This window comes from Microcaecilia unicolor, chromosome 5 (assembly GCF_901765095.1).
Source record: "Microcaecilia unicolor chromosome 5, aMicUni1.1, whole genome shotgun sequence".
Taxonomy (NCBI): domain Eukaryota; kingdom Metazoa; phylum Chordata; class Amphibia; order Gymnophiona; family Siphonopidae; genus Microcaecilia; species Microcaecilia unicolor.
The window spans coordinates 257566011-257585207 of NC_044035.1; the positions used below are offsets into that span (position 1 = coordinate 257566011).

The following is a 19197-nucleotide window of genomic DNA, read 5'->3' on the forward strand; positions in this document are numbered from 1 at the left end:
AAGACATGAGCAGCCCATAATTGAAGGGTAGGTTATTGGTAACAGTGAGAGATAGCACATCACAAATTAAATCCGGAAAATCACATTGTGGAAAGTATATGAATTTATTTGCATTCTGCAGAGGGAAATAAGTATTTGATCCCCCACCAACCAGTATGAGATCTGGCCCCTACAGACCAGGTAGATGCTCCAAATCAACTCGTTACCTGCATGACAGACAGCTGTCGGCAATGGTCACCTGTATGAAAGACACCTGTCCACAGACTCAGTGAATCAGTCAGACTCTAACCTCTACAAAATGGCCAAGAGCAAGGAGCTGTCTAAGGATGTCAGGGACAAGATCATACACCTGCACAAGGCTGGAATGGGCTACAAAACCATCAGTAAGACGCTGGGCGAGAAGGAGACAACTGTTGGTGCCATAGTAAGAAAATGGAAGAAGTACAAAATGACTGTCAATCGACAAAGATCTGGGGCTCCACGCAAAATCTCACCTCGTGGGGTATCCTTGATCATGAGGAAGGTTAGAAATCAGCCTACAACTACAAGGGGGGAACTTGTCAATGATCTCAAGGCAGCTGGGACCACTGTCACCACGAAAACCATTGGTAACACATTACGACATAACGGATTGCAATCCTGCAGTGCCCGCAAGGTCCCCCTGCTCCGGAAGGCACATATGACGGCCCGTCTGAAGTTTGCCAGTGAACACCTGGATGATGCCGAGAGTGATTGGGAGAAGGTGCTGTGGTCAGATGAGACAAAAATTGAGCTCTTTGGCATGAACTCAACTCGCCGTGTTTGGAGGAAGAGAAATGCTGCCTATGACCCAAAGAACACCGTCCCCACTGTCAAGCATGGAGGTGGAAATGTTATGTTTTGGGGGTGTTTCTCTGCTAAGGGCACAGGACTACTTCACCGCATCAATGGGAGAATGGATGGGGCCATGTACCGTACAATTCTGAGTGACAACCTCCTTCCCTCCGCCAGGGCCTTAAAAATGGGTCGTGGCTGGGTCTTCCAGCACGACAATGACCCAAAACATACAGCCAAGGCAACAAAGGAGTGGCTCAGGAAGAAGCACATTAGGGTCATGGAGTGGCCTAGCCAGTCACCAGACCTTAATCCCATTGAAAACTTATGGAGGGAGCTGAAGCTGCGAGTTGCCAAGCGACAGCCCAGAACTCTTAATGATTTAGAGATGATCTGCAAAGAGGAGTGGACCAAAATTCCTCCTGACATGTGTGCAAACCTCATCATCAACTACAGAAGACGTCTGACCGCTGTGCTTGCCAACAAGGGTTTTGCCACCAAGTATTAGGTCTTGTTTGCCAGAGGGATCAAATACTTATTTCCCTCTGCAGAATGCAAATAAATTCATATACTTTCCACAATGTGATTTTCCGGATTTAATTTGTGATGTGCTATCTCTCACTGTTACCAATAACCTACCCTTCAATTATGGGCTGCTCATGTCTTTGTCAGTGGGCACACTTACAAAATCAGCAAGGGATCAAATACTTATTTCCCCCACTGTATGGCAGATGTTCACAGGTGGTCATAAAGAGCATCAGACAAGAAAGAAGAACCCATATCCAGCTTAGCAGCCTCCTGATCCATCAAGGACCAATCATCCAATTCCCTGTCCAAGATATGCTCCACCCAACAGAAACAGGCTCTGGCCACCAAGCCCCCACAGATGGCCATCTGGACCACCAGCACCGCCACATCAGAACTCTGCTTCTGGAGAGTTTCCATCTGACGATCCTGTGGGTCCTTCAGAGTGGTCACGCCATCCACAAGGACAATATTCTTCTTAGTCACTACTGAGACAAACGCATCTACCATAGGTGGCCATAATAGTTCCCAATCCTGCTCTGGAATCAGGTAAAGATGGATCATGCCACTCGAAAAGGAGCATAAATCAGGAGAGTTCCACTGAGGCAGAATGACATCTCTAATGCCCTGGTGCATGGGAAAGTTGCCGGCAGACTTCCTTATGCTCTTCAAAAGCAGGAGCATCCTCAAATTTCAACAGTGCCAACACCTGGGAGATAAGCTCCTGCAACTCCTCCTGATGAAAGGTTCAAATGGAGGAGTCCTCGCCCGGCAGCAACTCCTCCATCCAGGTTTCATCAGTCAACTGCTGATCATGATCCATACACTCCTCCTCCATCCAGCCTGGTTCCTCTTCCAAAAGAGGGGGGCTCTCCAGAGGGCCCTCCCCCTCCCAGTCCACCCGCTGATGCTTGGGAGGGGAGGGAAGGAGGGGAAGGAGGGAGGGAGAGGGCCACCAAGGCCCCCGCCCCCCCCCCCCCAGTTGCTGCTCCCCCCCCCCCAGTTGCTGCTCCCACTGATAACTGGCCTTATGCAGGCAAAAGGTCTTGTACATGGCCAGGACAAAATCAGGCGGGGAAATCCACTCCAGGGGAGCTGAGCCCGAGCAGGGCACCCTGCTGAGGACAGGAGGTAGAACCCAGCTCAAGCCGCAGTGGCTGCTCTGCCACTGGTGCAGACTATTATGGTAGCGGTTCCTGCCAAGACCAGAGGAGTCCCCACTGGACAGGCCCAACGCAGGAGAGGAGACCGCCACAGAAACCATCAAATAGAAACCATTGCACTAGCATCCTGACAGCTGGAAATATACTTACATTGGCCATCTGCCAAGCCCCCGTCTCTGGCAACGAGAACAGTGCTTCCGATGCTCCAATTCATGGTGCCTGAACCTTCACGGGACCCCCGTGGCCAGCCAGGAAATCCCAAAGGGAAGACAGAGGCAAAAGGAACCAGTGGTAAGTGCTGCAGGGGGCAGGCTGCTCTCAAGTACAACTAAGCCACTGCCTTTTCTTTTAATTTACTGGCAGACCCATCTGCCCCCTCGCAGAGGTGGCCAGGGGAGGCATACTGCACCAGCTACCCCAAAAGGGACAAATAGATAGAAGGGAGGGAGGGACCAGGCCACCTGGGTGTGACCACCCCAGGGCTTAAGAGATCCCAGTAGGCCTCAACTCCAGTCCAACAAAAATACATCCTGAAAGGAGATTTCTCTCTCTCTGGACCTTGTTTTTGGGTTTTTTTTTCTTTTTTTTAATGTAAGAACACTCCTCTCTGTCTCTCAAACAGGCAAGAAAAATTTCAAAGAACACCTCAAGGAAAAAGGACAAAACTAGAGGAACTGCACAGGCTTACCACTCCTACCATCTGCTGAGACTGATTCTCAAGGGACTGTGCAGCTCACTTACAGGCTTACTTGAAACTCAGTCTCCATTCTGCTGGTATGAGTACATAACCCATCTGTGCCAGGAGAGAGACGCTATAGAAGAGTGCACTTTCTTTAAGCATTAAAATACAGTACCCGATACCACTACATATATAAGAAACATTACATAATGACAAGCTTTACACAACTGTTACCAAGAGAAGGAAGGAAGCCAAGAAACATTTCTAGTACCTTTGTGCTCTCTCTGTAGTTTTCAAAAAAATCAGCTGGGAAGCTGGTGCCATTGAGACAGACTGTGGACTTGGGATCAGGGACGTGAAGCTCAGACAACGTCAGAGCACTGAGCTGCTCTTCCAGTGAAAGCTCAATACCTTCGCTCTTCAGTTCTACTTGGTCCAGGCTCTGGAACGTTTTAACAAGTGCATAAAATAAATTCACAAAAGACAGATACTTTTTTTTTTTTTTTTTTGCATTCTGTTCCCTTCTTTCTCCTTTTGAAAGGACCCAACTGGGAAAAGGGATGAAGTTTCTTCTCTCTGAGCCCACTAGAGCATCATATGACTGTCAGAATATCCTCTCCTACTTGGGTCCTGATCACACAGACAAAGTACAATCATTAAAGTCAGCCAGGCTGGTGCTTGATTAAACCTGTTAAAGTGTCTATATTCCCAACAGTCATTTTGAGAGGCTAAACTGTTTGTGATCCCTCTCTCCTTCTCTCATGCCCCCCCCCCCCCCAGTAGCTACATCACTGATTAGAAATACAGAGACACAGGCAAAAATTGCTAGGTATCGCTAAAACGTCAATAACATCAACACAGCTTAAGATAATTAAATGTTATTTAATAGTAATACGTAAATATGATGACTAAATAAATAAGTAAAAAGCCTCACTGAAATTCAAAGCAGTTGCTGAGAAAATCGCAAAAAAAAACCCAAAACTAAACAAACAAAAAAAAAACCTCTAGGGGTTGGGTTTTTGTTTTTTTTTTGCGCCTCACCCTGTATATTGAAGAGGAATAAAAACTAAACATCTTTTAAAAGATGTTATATATGACCTTCCAATACTGCACAGGTCTCTTTAGACATCGGATGTGAAGACAGACCTAGAGTCTTGAAAGCTCAAGTAATCAGGTCATAGTAACATAGTAAATGTCGGCAGATAAAGACCTGTATAGTCCATCCAGTCTGCCCAACAAGATAAACTCATTTACATAGTTTGTGATACTTTATATGCATACCCGAGTTTGATTTGTCCTCACCTTTCTCAGGGCACAAACCGTAGAAGTCTACCCAGCACTGTTCTTGTACTAAGTTCTGAAGCTAACGTCGAAGCCCCTTAAAATTTACACTCCAGCCCATCCCTATCTATTCAGTCACAATCAGGGCATAGACCGTAGAAGTATGCCCAGCTCCCATTTTGTTTCCCAATTACCGGCGGCGTCACCCAATCGTTGCTAAGATACCGCGGAACCATTCTTTCTAAACAGGATTCCTTTGTGTTTATCCCACGCATGTTTGAAATCTATTACCATTTTCATCTCCACCACCTCCCACGGGAGGGCATTCCACATATTCACCACCCTCTCCGTGAAAAAATACTTCCTGACATTAGTCCTGAGTCTGCCCCCCTTCAACCTCAATTCATGTCCTATTCAATATGATTTAACCAGACAGAAACAGCTCCTCTCTGGTTAAATCATTTGTTCTAGGTCAACCGGTCATTTTCAGCTGCACAACCAGTTAGTGCTGCTGAAAAGGTCTGGTTAGCATCCATCTCAAAGCTGGCTATTTTGGGAGCATTCTGGGAGGCGGAGTCAGAACTTGGCCAGTTAAGTGCCAATATTCAGCAATTAACTGGCCAAGGTCACTGCAAAAATAGTTCCATATAAAACTGAGTCCTGTCCTTATGCAGGACAGGACTCAGCCAGTTACGTGCTGAATGTCACACTTAACCAGCTATGGCGTAACTGGCTCCAGAAACCTGGAAATTCAATACCAGAGCCCGGACATGGCCCAGCATTGAATTTCCAGGCATAAATGCCAGAGGCAGTCAGCAAAACACTAAGTGCCATTGACTGAATATCGACCACATTGTCTTTTCTGTTGGTCCAATGAAAGGTATTGCAGCTTAAGGCTCAAGTTTTCTCCAGCACCAATAGGACTATTAGGATAGGACAGGAAGCAACCCGCATAAGTGCCGCAATTGGTGCTGACCCCAGATATTCAATTAGAGCCGTTTTCTGGTAACAGACATTGAATATCTGGAGGGGGGTGGTTTGGCCAGCTCAAACTTAATCAGCTAAGTGAATATTCAGCACTCACAGGTTAAGTTCATAGCAGGCAAAGGTATGACTTATTTATGTGGTCCGATTTGCCTGCTAAACTTAGCAGGCCAGTGCTTGAATATTTGCTATACAGTCATTTAGCTGCTATGCACTTAGCGTTAATATTCAGTGGAGATAACAGGATCTATCGCCCTGAATATTAGTGCTTAGCCGGCTAAGTGCTATTTAACCGGATAGGAGCTGTTCCTGGCCGATTAAATAGCACTGAAGATTGGGAGGCGGGGGGGAGGGGGGATTTTATTTTATCATACAGTAAGGAGTATTATACAGTTTGCAATTTAACACAATGCTATATAAAAGATTATAAAATCTTCCTAACATTTACACTGGAAATTAAGCATTAGGATTTCTCTTACCATTTTGAGAAGAGAGAGATGGGAGCAGCACTGGCGCAGCCGCAGCAGTAAGGTAAGAATATGCATTGTGCTCGAGACCTGGGGCTGAGAGCTTGAAGGACAATCATCCTGACCTATACCAAATTCCTGGGCCACTACAGATAAAAAGGGGGGGAAAAAAAAAAAAAAACAGATGACAGCATGTTAATTTGGCAACAGCATGACCGTCTCCTTCAACTATCATTTGAACAAATATAACTTGGTGTGGAGGGGGGAGGGGGAAGAAACAGCAATCTCAGAAGTTACAACTGTTAAACTCCAGGGCGTGAATGCCTTTGGTGGTGTAACCACACAAAAATGAGAGCAGCACACCTCAAGCTTTCAGCATTTAAAGAAGGCATGCAATAACCGAAGGACAGTTAGTTTTATAAAGCTCAAGTAAGCTCTCATTTTATGAAAGGCAACAGACACCCAGAACTAGCTCCAATAGCATGCAAACTGAAATTCATAAATTTATACCAGGTGTGTGTGGGGGGTGTATATTCTACACAAATAGATCACAATTTGGCCTCCGCTCTGCCCAAACATTACCCCCAGGAATGCCCAAGTGAACTCCTGTAGGCACACATATTCCTGTGTGTATGGAAAACGACCACACAATTTAATGAGGCTTTTCCACGCATAAAACCAGTTTTATGTGTGTAAAGTTTTATAAAAATTGTCATAATGTCTGCAGTGCTGCAAAGTCCACAGACTCTAAGGACACCAACATTTTCAAAGCTAAAATACGGGGATACTTCACTTTGAAAACTGATGAAGGAACAAAGTATCCCAAGACACTTTCACTACCGTTTCTGCTGGCACTTTTCTGACCAAAAATACAGAAGCCTGTGCATCGATTCAATTTCTACCCTAACCCTGCTCCAGGGAATGCCTTCAGTAAAGGCAAGTACGTACACTGTGGATTTCCACACAAACCTTCACCTGTAAAATGGAATAAGCTACTTTAAAAACTGCCTATCCATTTGCCCTCTGTGTGTTTTATACAGGCTTTTTCAGCTAATACACTGAAAGCATCTTGTGCAGTGGCCAGGAACCCAGCACAGTCCCACCCATGGTCATTTTCTGAAGAACAGATGGACCCTGGCAGGCTAGCTCTGTACTTGCAGAGCTATTTCTGAAAACAGAAAGAGGGAAGTATACATTACTTGTAGCAAGAAGAACTTTTTCTCTAAATACTACAATACTGATAAGCTCATCAGAGTTAACTGCTAGATATGTTAGATCTATTTTTATCCTTCATTTATCCCCAGCACCTTCCTCCAAAAGTATTGATATGTGCATGCATTCAATGCATGTACATTAGTATGCCTGTACACTGCAACTCCATCCCAGTTCTGCCCAAATTCCACCCCTTGTTAATACCTGTGCACAGATTGCATACAACCACATGTTTTAATTGTTTTCATAAAATGAATCCCTGTGTGTGAAATCCAACCTCTGTCAAATGGGTTATCAGCTCGCCTTCCTGCTTTCTCATCCTCTCCTTCGTGTCTTTTTAAGTAGGACTGCAGAGTTGATCTGGAGGTAAAGCAGGTAATAAAGCAATTAGAAAATGATCCATTGCCTAGCTTATTGCTTGGGTTTCAATAGTTTTTCATCGTATGAACTGGAAACAAAATTAGATGGAAAGTTGTACAGGGCTTATAAGATGGAGACAGGGATACACATTCATACAGCTTCATCCCACCAAAGTCAGTAGTGACTGGAAGTTATTAACTTCTGATGACAATGCAATGAAATGGTGATTTTCACCAGTTTTAATGGAGATCTTCATCCTAAAGGGTTCCCTAATTTTCAGTCTCAACTACCCTCTGTTACCAAAGTCTGTTGTCTATCCAAAAGCAACTGGAGTGGAAGCAGGCTAGACCAGGGATGTATCTGTAATGGGGCCAGGGCCCCCGTAGATTTGGCCCTGGACCCCCCTACCAATGGCCCTCGCAACCCCCCCTCCCGCCGCCAACCTGCCGTCGCCTACCTGTGCTGGCGGGGGACCCCAACCCCCGCCAGTCGAAGCAGTCGTCCTTCGTTCGTTCTGAGTCTGACTCGTCTCTGACGTCCTGCACGTACATAACATCGAGGACGTGTGCAGGACGTCAGAGACGAGTCAGACTCAGAAAGAACAAACGAACGAAGGACGACGGCTTCGGCTGGCGGGGGTTGGGGTCCCCCGCCAGCACAGGTAAGCAAAGCGGGCGGGGGGGGGGGGGTCGAGAGGATGTGCCCCCTCACCTCGGCTTTGGACCCCCCTACCGGCGAATTCCACATACGCCCCTGGGCTAGACTGCTGCCACTTAAGAAGTATCTATATATAGGATGCTGTTAATCTGATACCTTTCATAAGCACTTGGGTATAGTAACATAGTAGATGACGGCAGAAAAAGACCTGCATGGTCCATCCAGTCTGCCCAACAAGATAAACTCATATGTGCTACTTTTTGTGTATACCTTACCTTGACTTGTACCTGTCCTTTTCAGGGCACAGACTGTATAAGTCTGCCCAGCACTATCCCCGCCTCCCAACCACCAGTCCCGCCTCCCACCACTGGCTCTGGCACAGACCGTATAAGTCTGCCCAGCACCATCCCCGCCTCCCAATCCCCGCCACCCAATATCGGCTAAGCTCCTTAGGATCCATTCCTTCTGAACAGGTAAAATGAGCCACAGATTAGGATAGTGGTCCCCAAACCTAGTCCTGGAGGCACCCCAGCCAGTCAGGTTTTCAGGATATCCACAATGAATATTCATGAGAGAGATCTGCATGCACTGCCTCCACTGCATGCAAATCTTTCTCATGAATATTCATTGTGGATATCCTGAAAACCTGACTGGCTGGGGGTGCCTCCAGGACCAGGTTTGACAACCACTGGATTAGGAGATGCAGTTCTTACCTGGATCTTGCATACAGAATGTTGTAAACAGATTGCTCATCCTTTGAAAGTTTTAGCTGATGTAACCGATATCTGCGCTGGGGTAAGGGTACCTTCAGGGAAGGAAGTAATCCAATCAGGCTGTGGGTACACATGCACTATGATGTGTCCTAGGTATAAATTAGAATCCTGCAGTGTGTTGCAGAAGACTAGCAAGCAAGATACAAACAGCATTGGATTTTGCCAGACAGAACACAGGCTCATATTTATACACCTCAGGTAAAAAGGACAGCATGTGGGTCGTACCAGCTAATCTGCATTACCATTTTACATTTACAAAAACATATGCAGGAATCATCATTCTAGTGTTATCATGCCATCTGTCTTTGGGTTTGTTTATAGCTTCTTAGATGGAAAAAAAAAAGCATATATTGCTGAAACCCTTGGGCAGTATGTTTTCCCTCTCATATACAGTGGTGGAAATAAGTATTTGATCCCTTGCTGATTTTGTAAGTTTGCCCACTGACAAAGACATGAGCAGCCCATAATTGAAGGGTAGGTTATTGGTAACAGTGAGAGATAGCACATCACAAATTAAATCCGGAAAATCACATTGTGGAAAGTATATGAATTTATTTGCATTCTGCAGAGGGAAATAAGTATTTAATCCCTCTGGCAAACAAGACCTAATACTTGGTGGCAAAACCCTTGTTGGCAAGCACAGCGGTCAGACGTCTTCTGTAGTTGATGATGAGGTTTGCACACATGTCAGGAGGAATTTTGGTCCACTCCTCTTTGCAGATCATCTCTAAATCATTAAGAGTTCTGGGCTGTTGCTTGGCAACTCGCAGCTTCAGCTCCCTCCATAAGTTTTCAATGGGATTAAGGTCTGGTGACTGGCTAGGCCACTCCATGACCCTAATGTGCTTCTTCCTGAGCCACTCCTTTGTTGCCTTGGCTGTATGTTTTGGGTCATTGTCATGCTGGAAGACCCAGCCACGACCCATTTTTAAGGCCCTGGCGGAGGGAAGGAGGTTGTCACTCAGAATTGTACGGTACATGGCCCCATCCATTCTCCCATTGATGCGGTGAAGTAGTCCTGTGCCCTTAGCAGAGAAACACCCCCAAAACATAACATTTCCACCTCCATGCTTGACAGTGGGGACGGTGTTCTTTGGGTCATAGGCAGCATTTCTCTTCCTCCAAACACGGCGAGTTGAGTTCATGCCAAAGAGCTCAATTTTTGTCTCATCTGACCACAGCACCTTCTCCCAATCACTCTCGGCATCATCCAGGTGTTCACTGGCAAACTTCAGACGGGCCGTCACATGTGCCTTCCGGAGCAGGGGGACCTTGCGGGCACTGCAGGATTGCAATCCGTTATGTCGTAATGTGTTACCAATGGTTTTCGTGGTGACAGTGGTCCCAGCTGCCTTGAGATCATTGACAAGTTCCCCCCTTGTAGTTGTAGGCTGATTTCTAACCTTCCTCATGATCAAGGATACCCCACGAGGTGAGATTTTGCGTGGAGCCCCAGATCTTTGTCGATTGACAGTCATTTTGTACTTCTTCCATTTTCTTACTATGGCACCAACAGTTGTCTCCTTCTCGCCCAGCGTCTTACTGATGGTTTTGTAGCCCATTCCAGCCTTGTGCAGGTGTATGATCTTGTCCCTGACATCCTTAGACAGCTCCTTGCTCTTGGCCATTTTGTAGAGGTTAGAGTCTGACTGATTCACTGAGTCTGTGGACAGGTGTCTTTCATACAGGTGACCATTGCCGACAGCTGTCTGTCATGCAGGTAACGAGTTGATTTGGAGCATCTACCTGGTCTGTAGGGGCCAGATCTCTTACTGGTTGGTGGGGGATCAAATACTTATTTCCCTCTGCAGAATGCAAATAAATTCATATACTTTCCACAATGTGATTTTCCGGATTTAATTTGTGATGTGCTATCTCTCACTGTTACCAATAACCTACCCTTCAATTATGGGCTGCTCATGTCTTTGTCAGTGGGCAAACTTACAAAATCAGCAAGGGATCAAATACTTATTTCCACCACTGTATAGGTTTTGGAGTATGATTCTGTCCTCATCTTCCTTACACTCCTACTCCAGGTCTTGGCAGGGACAAGAACAAGTGCATACAAGCTCTTACCAGGGGTTTCCCAGCTGCATCCATCTGATCCTTCGTGCGTCTCAGTAGAAGGCTTATTGTCAGGATAATCAGCCTCTCCCCGCCTTTTTTGGTACAGTTATCGACTTGGCTCTTCCACACCTTGAAGTCATCGAAGGGAGAGCAGCGCAAAAACCTACAGAAAGCGAGTTAGGTTACAATTCAAAAAAAACAACTCACCACTGCAAAAGAGTTTAAAAAAGGTATTCCAACTACCAATGCCCAGTTTTAAAGACAGTGGATTCCTGTTCTTTCTAGCTGTATATTCAACTAAAATTGCACTCATCCTAACCTGTCTACCTACTACACCCATACACCCAATCTGTATCCCTCTCAAAGTACTTTAACAGCACTTTATGCATAATATCATCTCCAACCCCAAGCAAATGTTGTTTCAAGTGGTTCCCTCATTTGTATTTTTCCACACTGAGTTTTAAACACAAATTTCCATATGTTTCCCACTTCAATATTTTGAACATCTGTACAAAAGTACCAACGTATAAACTTCTTGAAACAAGATTTTTGTGTTCTCGCTCAGATATACTCAACCGCATCCACGTTTTCCTGTATAAAATAATGCAGCTGATCTTGATTTCAAAGGAAAAATAAATAAAGAGAACAAGGGGTCCCATTTATCTTTTGGTCCAGCAGTTTCCTCTTACTTTTTGGGTCTCCAGGTTAATCAGAACCAGGGCTGGGATCTGGTGCCAAGAACTTTCATTCACAGCTACCTTGAGTTTTCCCTCCAGTTATCTATTTAGCCCAATCATTGCACTGACCAGTCTTATTTATTTATTGTATTTGTATCCCACATTTTCCCACCTTTATGCAGGCTCAATGTGGCTTACAATATATCATGGATACTGGAAAAGGAAAAAGATATACATTTGGTTTTACAGAAGGAATTTGGGTTACATGGTCATGAAGTACAAGATAGTGGCATTACAGAAGACATTGACAGACATTAGGAATACTAGATGGTGGTATTACAGAAGATATTATCAGAAATTAAAATACAAGATACAGGTGTGGTAGGAACATTAAAAACAATAGACGTACGACGACGTTACTAGGTGTATTTGGGGATTTTACGTAATTATTTTTGTGGTATATCTTTTCAAAGAGATGAGTCTTCAGTAGTTTACGGAAGTTGGTCAGTTCATAGGTCATTTTCAGATAGCGTGGTAGCGCGTTCCAGAGTTGCGTGCTCATGTAAGAGAAGGTGGAGGCGTGTGTTAATTTGTATTTCAGACCTTTGCAGTTGGGGAAATGAAGATTAAGGAATGTTCGAGAAGATGTTTTTGCATTCCTGGGTGGCAGGTCTATTAGGGACATGTAGGTTGGGGCATCTCCATGGATGATTTTATGAACGAGGGTGCATACTTTGAACGTGATTCGTTCTTTGAGTGGGAGCCAGTGCAGTTCCTCTCGTAGGGGCTTTGCACTTTCATACTTTGGTTTTCCGAATATTAGTCTGGCCGCTGTGTTCTGGGCTGTTTGGAGTTTGTTTTTTTTTTTTATTACTTGTTCTCTACAGCCGGCGTAGAGTGAGTTGCAGTAGTCCAGATGACTTGAGTACCAGAGATTGTACCAAGTTACGGAAGACGGTCCTTGGAAAAAATGGTCTTACTCTCTTTAGTTTCCACATTGAGTGAAACATTTTTTTGGTTATTTTTTTCGCATGATTCTCAAGAGTTAGATGCCGATCAATGGTGACTCCCAGAATCTTTAGGGTATCCGAGATTGGTAGATTTAGTTTTGGTGTGTTGATGGTGGTAAATTTGTCTTTGTTGTGTTGCGAGGTGAGTACTAGGCACTGGGTTTTTTCCGCATTTAGTTTCAGCTTAAATGCATCTGCCCAAGAATGCATAATATGTAAACTTTGGTTGATTTCGTTGGAAATTTCGCTTAGGTCTTGCTTGAATGGAATGAAGATCGTTACATCGTCGGCGTATATGTATGGGTTGAGGTTTTGTATTGATAGTAATTTGGCTAGGGGTGTCATCATTAGGTTGAATATGGTCGGTGAGAGGGGGGAATCCCTGTGGAACTCCGCATTCGGGTGTCCAAGTGGCTGATGTAATCGAATTTGCTGTGACTTGATATGAGCGTGTAGTTAGGAACCCCTTAAACCAATTGAGAACTTTACCTCCGATACCGAAGTATTCGAGGATGTGTAATAAAATTCCGTGATCAACCATGTCGAAGGCGCTTGACATGTCAAATTGTAGGAGTAGTATATTTTTGCCGGTTGCTATCATTTGTTTGAATTTGGTCATAAGCGTGACTAGTACGGTTTCAGTGCTGTGGTTGGAGCGAAATCCTGACTGGGAGTCGTGTAGTAAAGAGAACTTGTATAGATACTCTGTGAGTTGTTTGGTCACCATCCCTTCTGTTATTTTAGTAATTAAGGGAATAGATGCTACTGGTCTATAGTTAGTTAATTCATTCGCATTTTTCTTTGCATCTTTAGGTTTGGGGGTGAGTAAAATGTTTCCTTTCTCCCTTGGGAAGAGTCCATTTTGTAACATGAAGTTCACGTGGTTTGTTAGGTCTGTTATGAATTGTTGAGGGGCTGATTTCATAAGGTTATTTGGGCATACATCTAATTTGAATTTTTTGGCGAATCTTTTAAGGGTTTGTGAGATGAGATCTTCTGATAGTAGTTCGAATTCAGTCCAAATCCTGTCTGCAGGGTATACTCCTGGGTCTGGGTCTAGGCAGTCTAGAAGTGTAGTGTATTCGATGGGGCTGATAGGTATTTTGAGTCGCAGTTGTATGATTTTCTCTTTAAAGTATTTCGCAAGGTTATCAGCTCCTGGTGTGTCTTTGCTGTTGTTTGTGACTGGTGTGGTGTCTAACAACTTATTCATGAGTTGGAAGAGTTTGTGTGTGTCTTTGTAATTTGGTCCAATTTCATTTTTGTAGTGTGATCTTTTGGATTGTCTTATGGTATATTTATATTTCCTTCGGAGTTGTTTCCAAGCGGTGAGTGTGGGGTCGTCTTTCTTTTTGTTCCATGCTCGTTCCAATCTCCTAACTTGTGTTTTGAGTTTTTTCAGTTCTTCATTGAACCATGGTAGTGAGTTCTTTCTGTGTGAGGTTCTGGTTTGGATTGGGGTGATGTTGTCTAGTATTGATTTGCATCTATTATCCCATTCTGAGAGGAATTGGATTGTGTCTGCCTCTATTGTCCATCCGTCGTGGTAGATTTGCTGCCAGAATTTTACCGGATCTATTTTTCCTCTCGTGGTGTAAGTTTTTCGTGTTTATTAGTAGTGTCTCTCATTCTCCATAGGAGGGTGATATGTGCTTTGTAATGGTCTGACCACAGTTCAAGCTTATAGTGCAACAGCCTGACCCACCTTTTTGTGTGCCTATGATGCCAGAGCCAAATTAACATGGATTCTTCTGTAAAACACTATGGACTTGAGACACTGCAGTTTTTGCCATTCTCCCCGAGTACGAGATATTTTAGTCACTTGGAGTCCGTAGGTATCACCAAAATCTACACTGTCCTGGTTCAGATCTTATTTACATGATAGGTTTTCCGGGTCCAGTGGTGGAACTCCTTTTCTAACACTGTTACTCTAACACGTGGTGTTCTGCAGGGATCTGCTCTGAGACCTGTTCTGTTTAATGTCTCTCTCTCACTACTGGAACTCCTACTGCAGTCTTTGGGGATCACATTTTATATACATAAATCGCTTTGGATGTCACAGAAAGGGAGTATATCAAATCCATGACCATTTACCCTTTATGCAGACAATGTCCAACTGCTCTTTCTGCTTGAGTCCTGTTCATCAAGGATTATCGAGGTAATATCTATGAAACTGGATAATATTGCTAAGTGGCTTTCTTGAATAAGCTGAAAGTAAATGTTTCCAAGACTGTCTCACTACTCTTTCCATTAGAAGGCCATTTGTTCTCCAGTGTTCCCCCTTCCTCTGTGACTTACCCATTCCCTTGAAGGATACTAAAATTCTTGGTGTAGTGATTGATAATCATCTTACTTTCTCTCAACACATCCACCATTGTACTAAAGTCAATCTTCACTCTGAAACAGATCAAGGCTGCCCGCTTGTTGTTTTTGACATGCAATCCCTTCGTCTGCTGGTGCACTCAGTCATTGCCCGATTCTTTTTCATGGTCTTTACCTCTATCAAACCCGTCACCTACAGCTAATCCAGAATATGGTGGTTAAACTTATCCGTGGAGAAAAAAAAACAAACAAACCGATAAACGATAGCGTTATCTCCCTTCTCAAATCTGAACACTGGCTCCCCATTCGTTGCCATATTCCCTTTTAAAGTTTCGACTTTAACATATCAGATCATCCATTCTGGATGCCCTTAATTCCCATTTACATAATTTCTTCCCTATACCCCTGCACATACTTTGTGCTCTTCCCAACAGCACTTACTCATTAGCCTGACATACTTACAAATACACTCCCATCGTGCAACAACTACCTGCTTCTCTGTCATTGCTCCTACTCATTGGAACTTGGTGCCTCTTGAGCTTCAGGTAGACAGTATTTAAGAACTTTAAGATGGCCTTGAAAATGTACTTCTTTACTAAGGCATTTGCATCTGCTAACTGCTGATGTTACAGACCTCTTAATCTCAATGCCCTTGTTTGTGGTCCTGGGCAGCGCTTCACTAAAGTAAAGTCATCTGCTTTCACGCCCTCCCTTTTGTCTCTTAGGTTTGATTTCTTGTCCCCTTCCCTGTTCTCACCTAAGTAAAAGGTGGTATATCAAGTAAAGAAATAAACATAATGTAAATGTTTGTAATTTAGGTCCTGGATGCGGTTGAGTGGAGGAGTAGCCTTGTGGTTAGTGCAGTGGACTTTGATCCTGGGGAACTGAGTTCGATTCCCACTGCAGCTCCTTGTGACTCTGGGGAAGTCACTTAACCCTCCGTTTCCCCTGATACAAAATAAGTACCTGTATATATGTAAACTGCTTTGAATGTAGTTGCAAAAACCTCAGAAAGGCAGTATATCAAGTCCCATTTCCTCTTCCCCCTCTTTTCTTACCCTCCCTTATTTTTTAATTTCATGAACCGCTTATTATTGATTTGCAATATATAAATAAAGTTGAACTTTGACAGCATGTTTATTTCCCTTCTGCATGCTGCCTAAGGTTTCTAATCTGTATTTGTCTTACAAAACCTTGACACAGCTACACTGTTTATATTATTTTCAATTAGCATTGGGACTGCTGCAAACCTCAGCTGCATTCCATCTCTCCACACTGAAGACCTGTACTTTGACTTTCAAGTGATAAGTGCCTGATAGGTTCTAAAAACATCAGTGAACTCTGACCTAGCTAATCACAGAGACTGTTTCCAGGGTTCAGGCAGGGTCTGCACACAGCACTGGTAAGGGAAACTATATTATCTGCACCTAACATCTAGGCGCCAGCCATAAAACTAGTTTAAGTGTGAGCATCTAAATGTGACAGTGATGCGCATAACGTACAGCATTCTGTGAACTACTTGTGTATGTGGAAGCCTATGTCCCTCACCCATGCGTACACCCTCTCCTTGCCAATACACGCTCTGCAAAATAGGTGGAATATTGGCATATATGGGTGTATACGCTAGCATTCAAAAATTTTATATGCATAGGACTAGATTCCATAAGTGGCCCTGAAAAAAATAAGCGTTAAGTCGGGCGCCGTTTAAAGAATAGCGCCTAGCACCAGAAGCCAAACCTAACTTTTAGGTACGAGGATTTACACCAACTGAGATCAGCTGTAAATCCCCATGCCTAAATTAGGCACAGATCAGGCGTATTCTGTAACAGTCTGCGCAAATTCTGAGAACACCCATAACCCACCCATGCCCCTCCCATGGCCATGCCCCCTTTTCAGATCCGTGCACTATAATTTCCAAGAGCATCCTTATAGAATATGCCTAGCAGAATGCATATGTAAATTCTAATTGTCAATTAGCATAGATAATTACCCAATTATTGGTGCTAATTAGTTTGATTCAATTAAATTATGCGTGCAATTTAAAGAGCACCATTTATAGAATCTGGGGGAAAATGCACACGTTAGCGCCTAGTTTACAGAAATGCAAACTATTTATGTACACATGGGAAAGGCAACGCACTCCAGCTCTGCCCAGACAATACTCCCAGATGTACCTCCACACAGAGCATGTAAAGTATGCATGCTCTTGTCAGCATATATATACCCCTACATATTTTTATAACAGCCGTTTTCTGTGCATAAAAATCTTTCTTTACAAGTGGATAATTTCTTTACACAATTCCACCCTTGTGTAATGACTGGGACTTTCGACCAACCTAAGGAATTAAAAAAGTGACCTGGGAAGTTCAGATCCCTGACTCTGGTAGTGGCAAGCACCATCAATGATCTGCTCTTACTTCAACAGTGAATACATGTCCAGCAGGTTGTTCTGGATGGGGGTCCCAGTCATAGCCCAGCGAGCACTGGCTCTCAGCTTACACATTGCTAGTGAGGTCTGTGCTTTTGGATTCTTAATGGTATGAGCTTCATCCAGTATAATTCGGCGCCAGGTTACACATAGTAGAGGAGAATACAGCGAACGTGATCCATCCTGCAAAGAGTAGAAGACAAGACTGAATGCTCTATAAATATTATAAAGTTCTGTGGCGCACCCCTCCCCCCAACAGTTTTTACATAATTAAGGGGCAATTTTCAAACTGCCTACACTGATTCAAAGACCATAGGTACTTTATAGATAAGCCAACTCTCACTTTGAAAAGTTTAGCTTCTTTTTCTATATTGCCACCAGTATTTGTCCCTTCCTTTCTGTACATATTACCAAAACCCCTACCCACTTTCATCACTTCCTGCTTACACTACTACTACTACAACCTACTCCTTGCACACCTTCCACTGAACCATCTCTCTCCTCTTCGATCGTCAAAATTCTGCTGCATGACTTAACTTCCACCAATGTCACTACTCTGACAATCTCTCTTCTTTTTTTATTAAAGTTTTAAATTCAAGTAACCATCACACATCAAGCAATTATGGCAATAACTGAATATTAACAATGCCTTTAAATCCCAATTTCCCTCCTCCCTCCCTGCTAATGAAACTTGTAGTCCGACTGATGGCCAGTGTCCCAGTGTCCACAGGCATATCATCACGCCAGTCAATCAAACTGGTGGTACTATCAACCTAGGGGCATCAAGATCAATTCCAGCTTGGGATCTCCATGTAACATATTTGTCCTATTGTCTATAAAACTGCATAATGTGTCCAGCTCTTACAGCAGTCATTTTTGACATCTGGTATAAATGGTCCATTTTATGGATAACCTTCACCACCGGAGGCGGAAGGGGATTCCTCCAGGCCGACGCCATGATTTTCCCCGCCACCAGCCACACTGAGGCCAGGCGATGCATAGCTGGAGGAACCCCAATGGGGCAAAAGGCAAGTCTCTGCTGTGGAGGGCTAGTGTACACCCGTGATTTGAGTAAATATATTTAGTAACTCTGTCCAATATACCTGTATCTTGGGACATGTCCACCAAATACGAAGCAAGACACCCACCTCTGCACAACACCTCCAACTCTGGCCGGTTCCTTGATCATACATTTTTGCTAGTCTATTAGGTGTAAAATATCAGCGATATAGCACTTTATAACCATTTTCAATTAAGGAACTTGAGACAGAAACCTTTAACATGTATCCCAGCGCTTGAATTCATAACTAGTCTTCAGATCCCCCTCCCAGCGCTGGATATATCGCCATATAGGGACATAATCCCTCTTCAAGTCCCTTCATTGTACGCCAAAACATATAGGAAGCCAGTTCAAACTTCCCTTACTGACTTACAAGTGCATTCATTCTGCAGCTCTTCAGTATCTCTTCTCTCAACTCCCTACACTTCCTTAAGAACTATACTCATCAGGTAAGCCACTCATCTGTGTCCTTCTCCTCTACCTCCAGACTCTGTTTTAACTCCCATCTTCCAACACTGTACACCTGAAACAGACTTCCTGAGTTGGTATATCATACTCTCTCTGGCCCTATTCAAATCCAGACTAAAGCACAGCTTTTTAAAGCTGCTTAACAATTTTCATTTGCTTTTTCCCCACATTATTCTCCTACTCAACCTAACATGCTCTCAAGGCCTCACAATGCAGCTAAAAATAATGGCTGTACAACCTCACATGCTTTT

At 43.9% G+C, this 19197-nt stretch overlaps 1 protein-coding gene across 1 annotated transcript in view; it reads right to left on the reverse strand.

Annotated features, from left to right (window-relative positions):
• The window catches only part of TTF2 (transcription termination factor 2), a 101441-nt gene that overhangs the window by 42437 nt on the left and 39807 nt on the right, over nucleotides 1–19197 (reverse strand). The window contains exons 14-19 of the mRNA XM_030205036.1: nucleotides 17408–17601; nucleotides 10991–11144; nucleotides 8855–8946; nucleotides 7402–7484; nucleotides 5925–6058; nucleotides 3452–3622 (exon numbers count right to left, since the gene is read on the reverse strand). Coding sequence (XP_030060896.1) covers nucleotides 3452–3622; nucleotides 5925–6058; nucleotides 7402–7484; nucleotides 8855–8946; nucleotides 10991–11144; nucleotides 17408–17601 — 828 coding nt within the window. The remainder of the gene's footprint in view (nucleotides 1–3451; nucleotides 3623–5924; nucleotides 6059–7401; nucleotides 7485–8854; nucleotides 8947–10990; nucleotides 11145–17407; nucleotides 17602–19197) is intronic.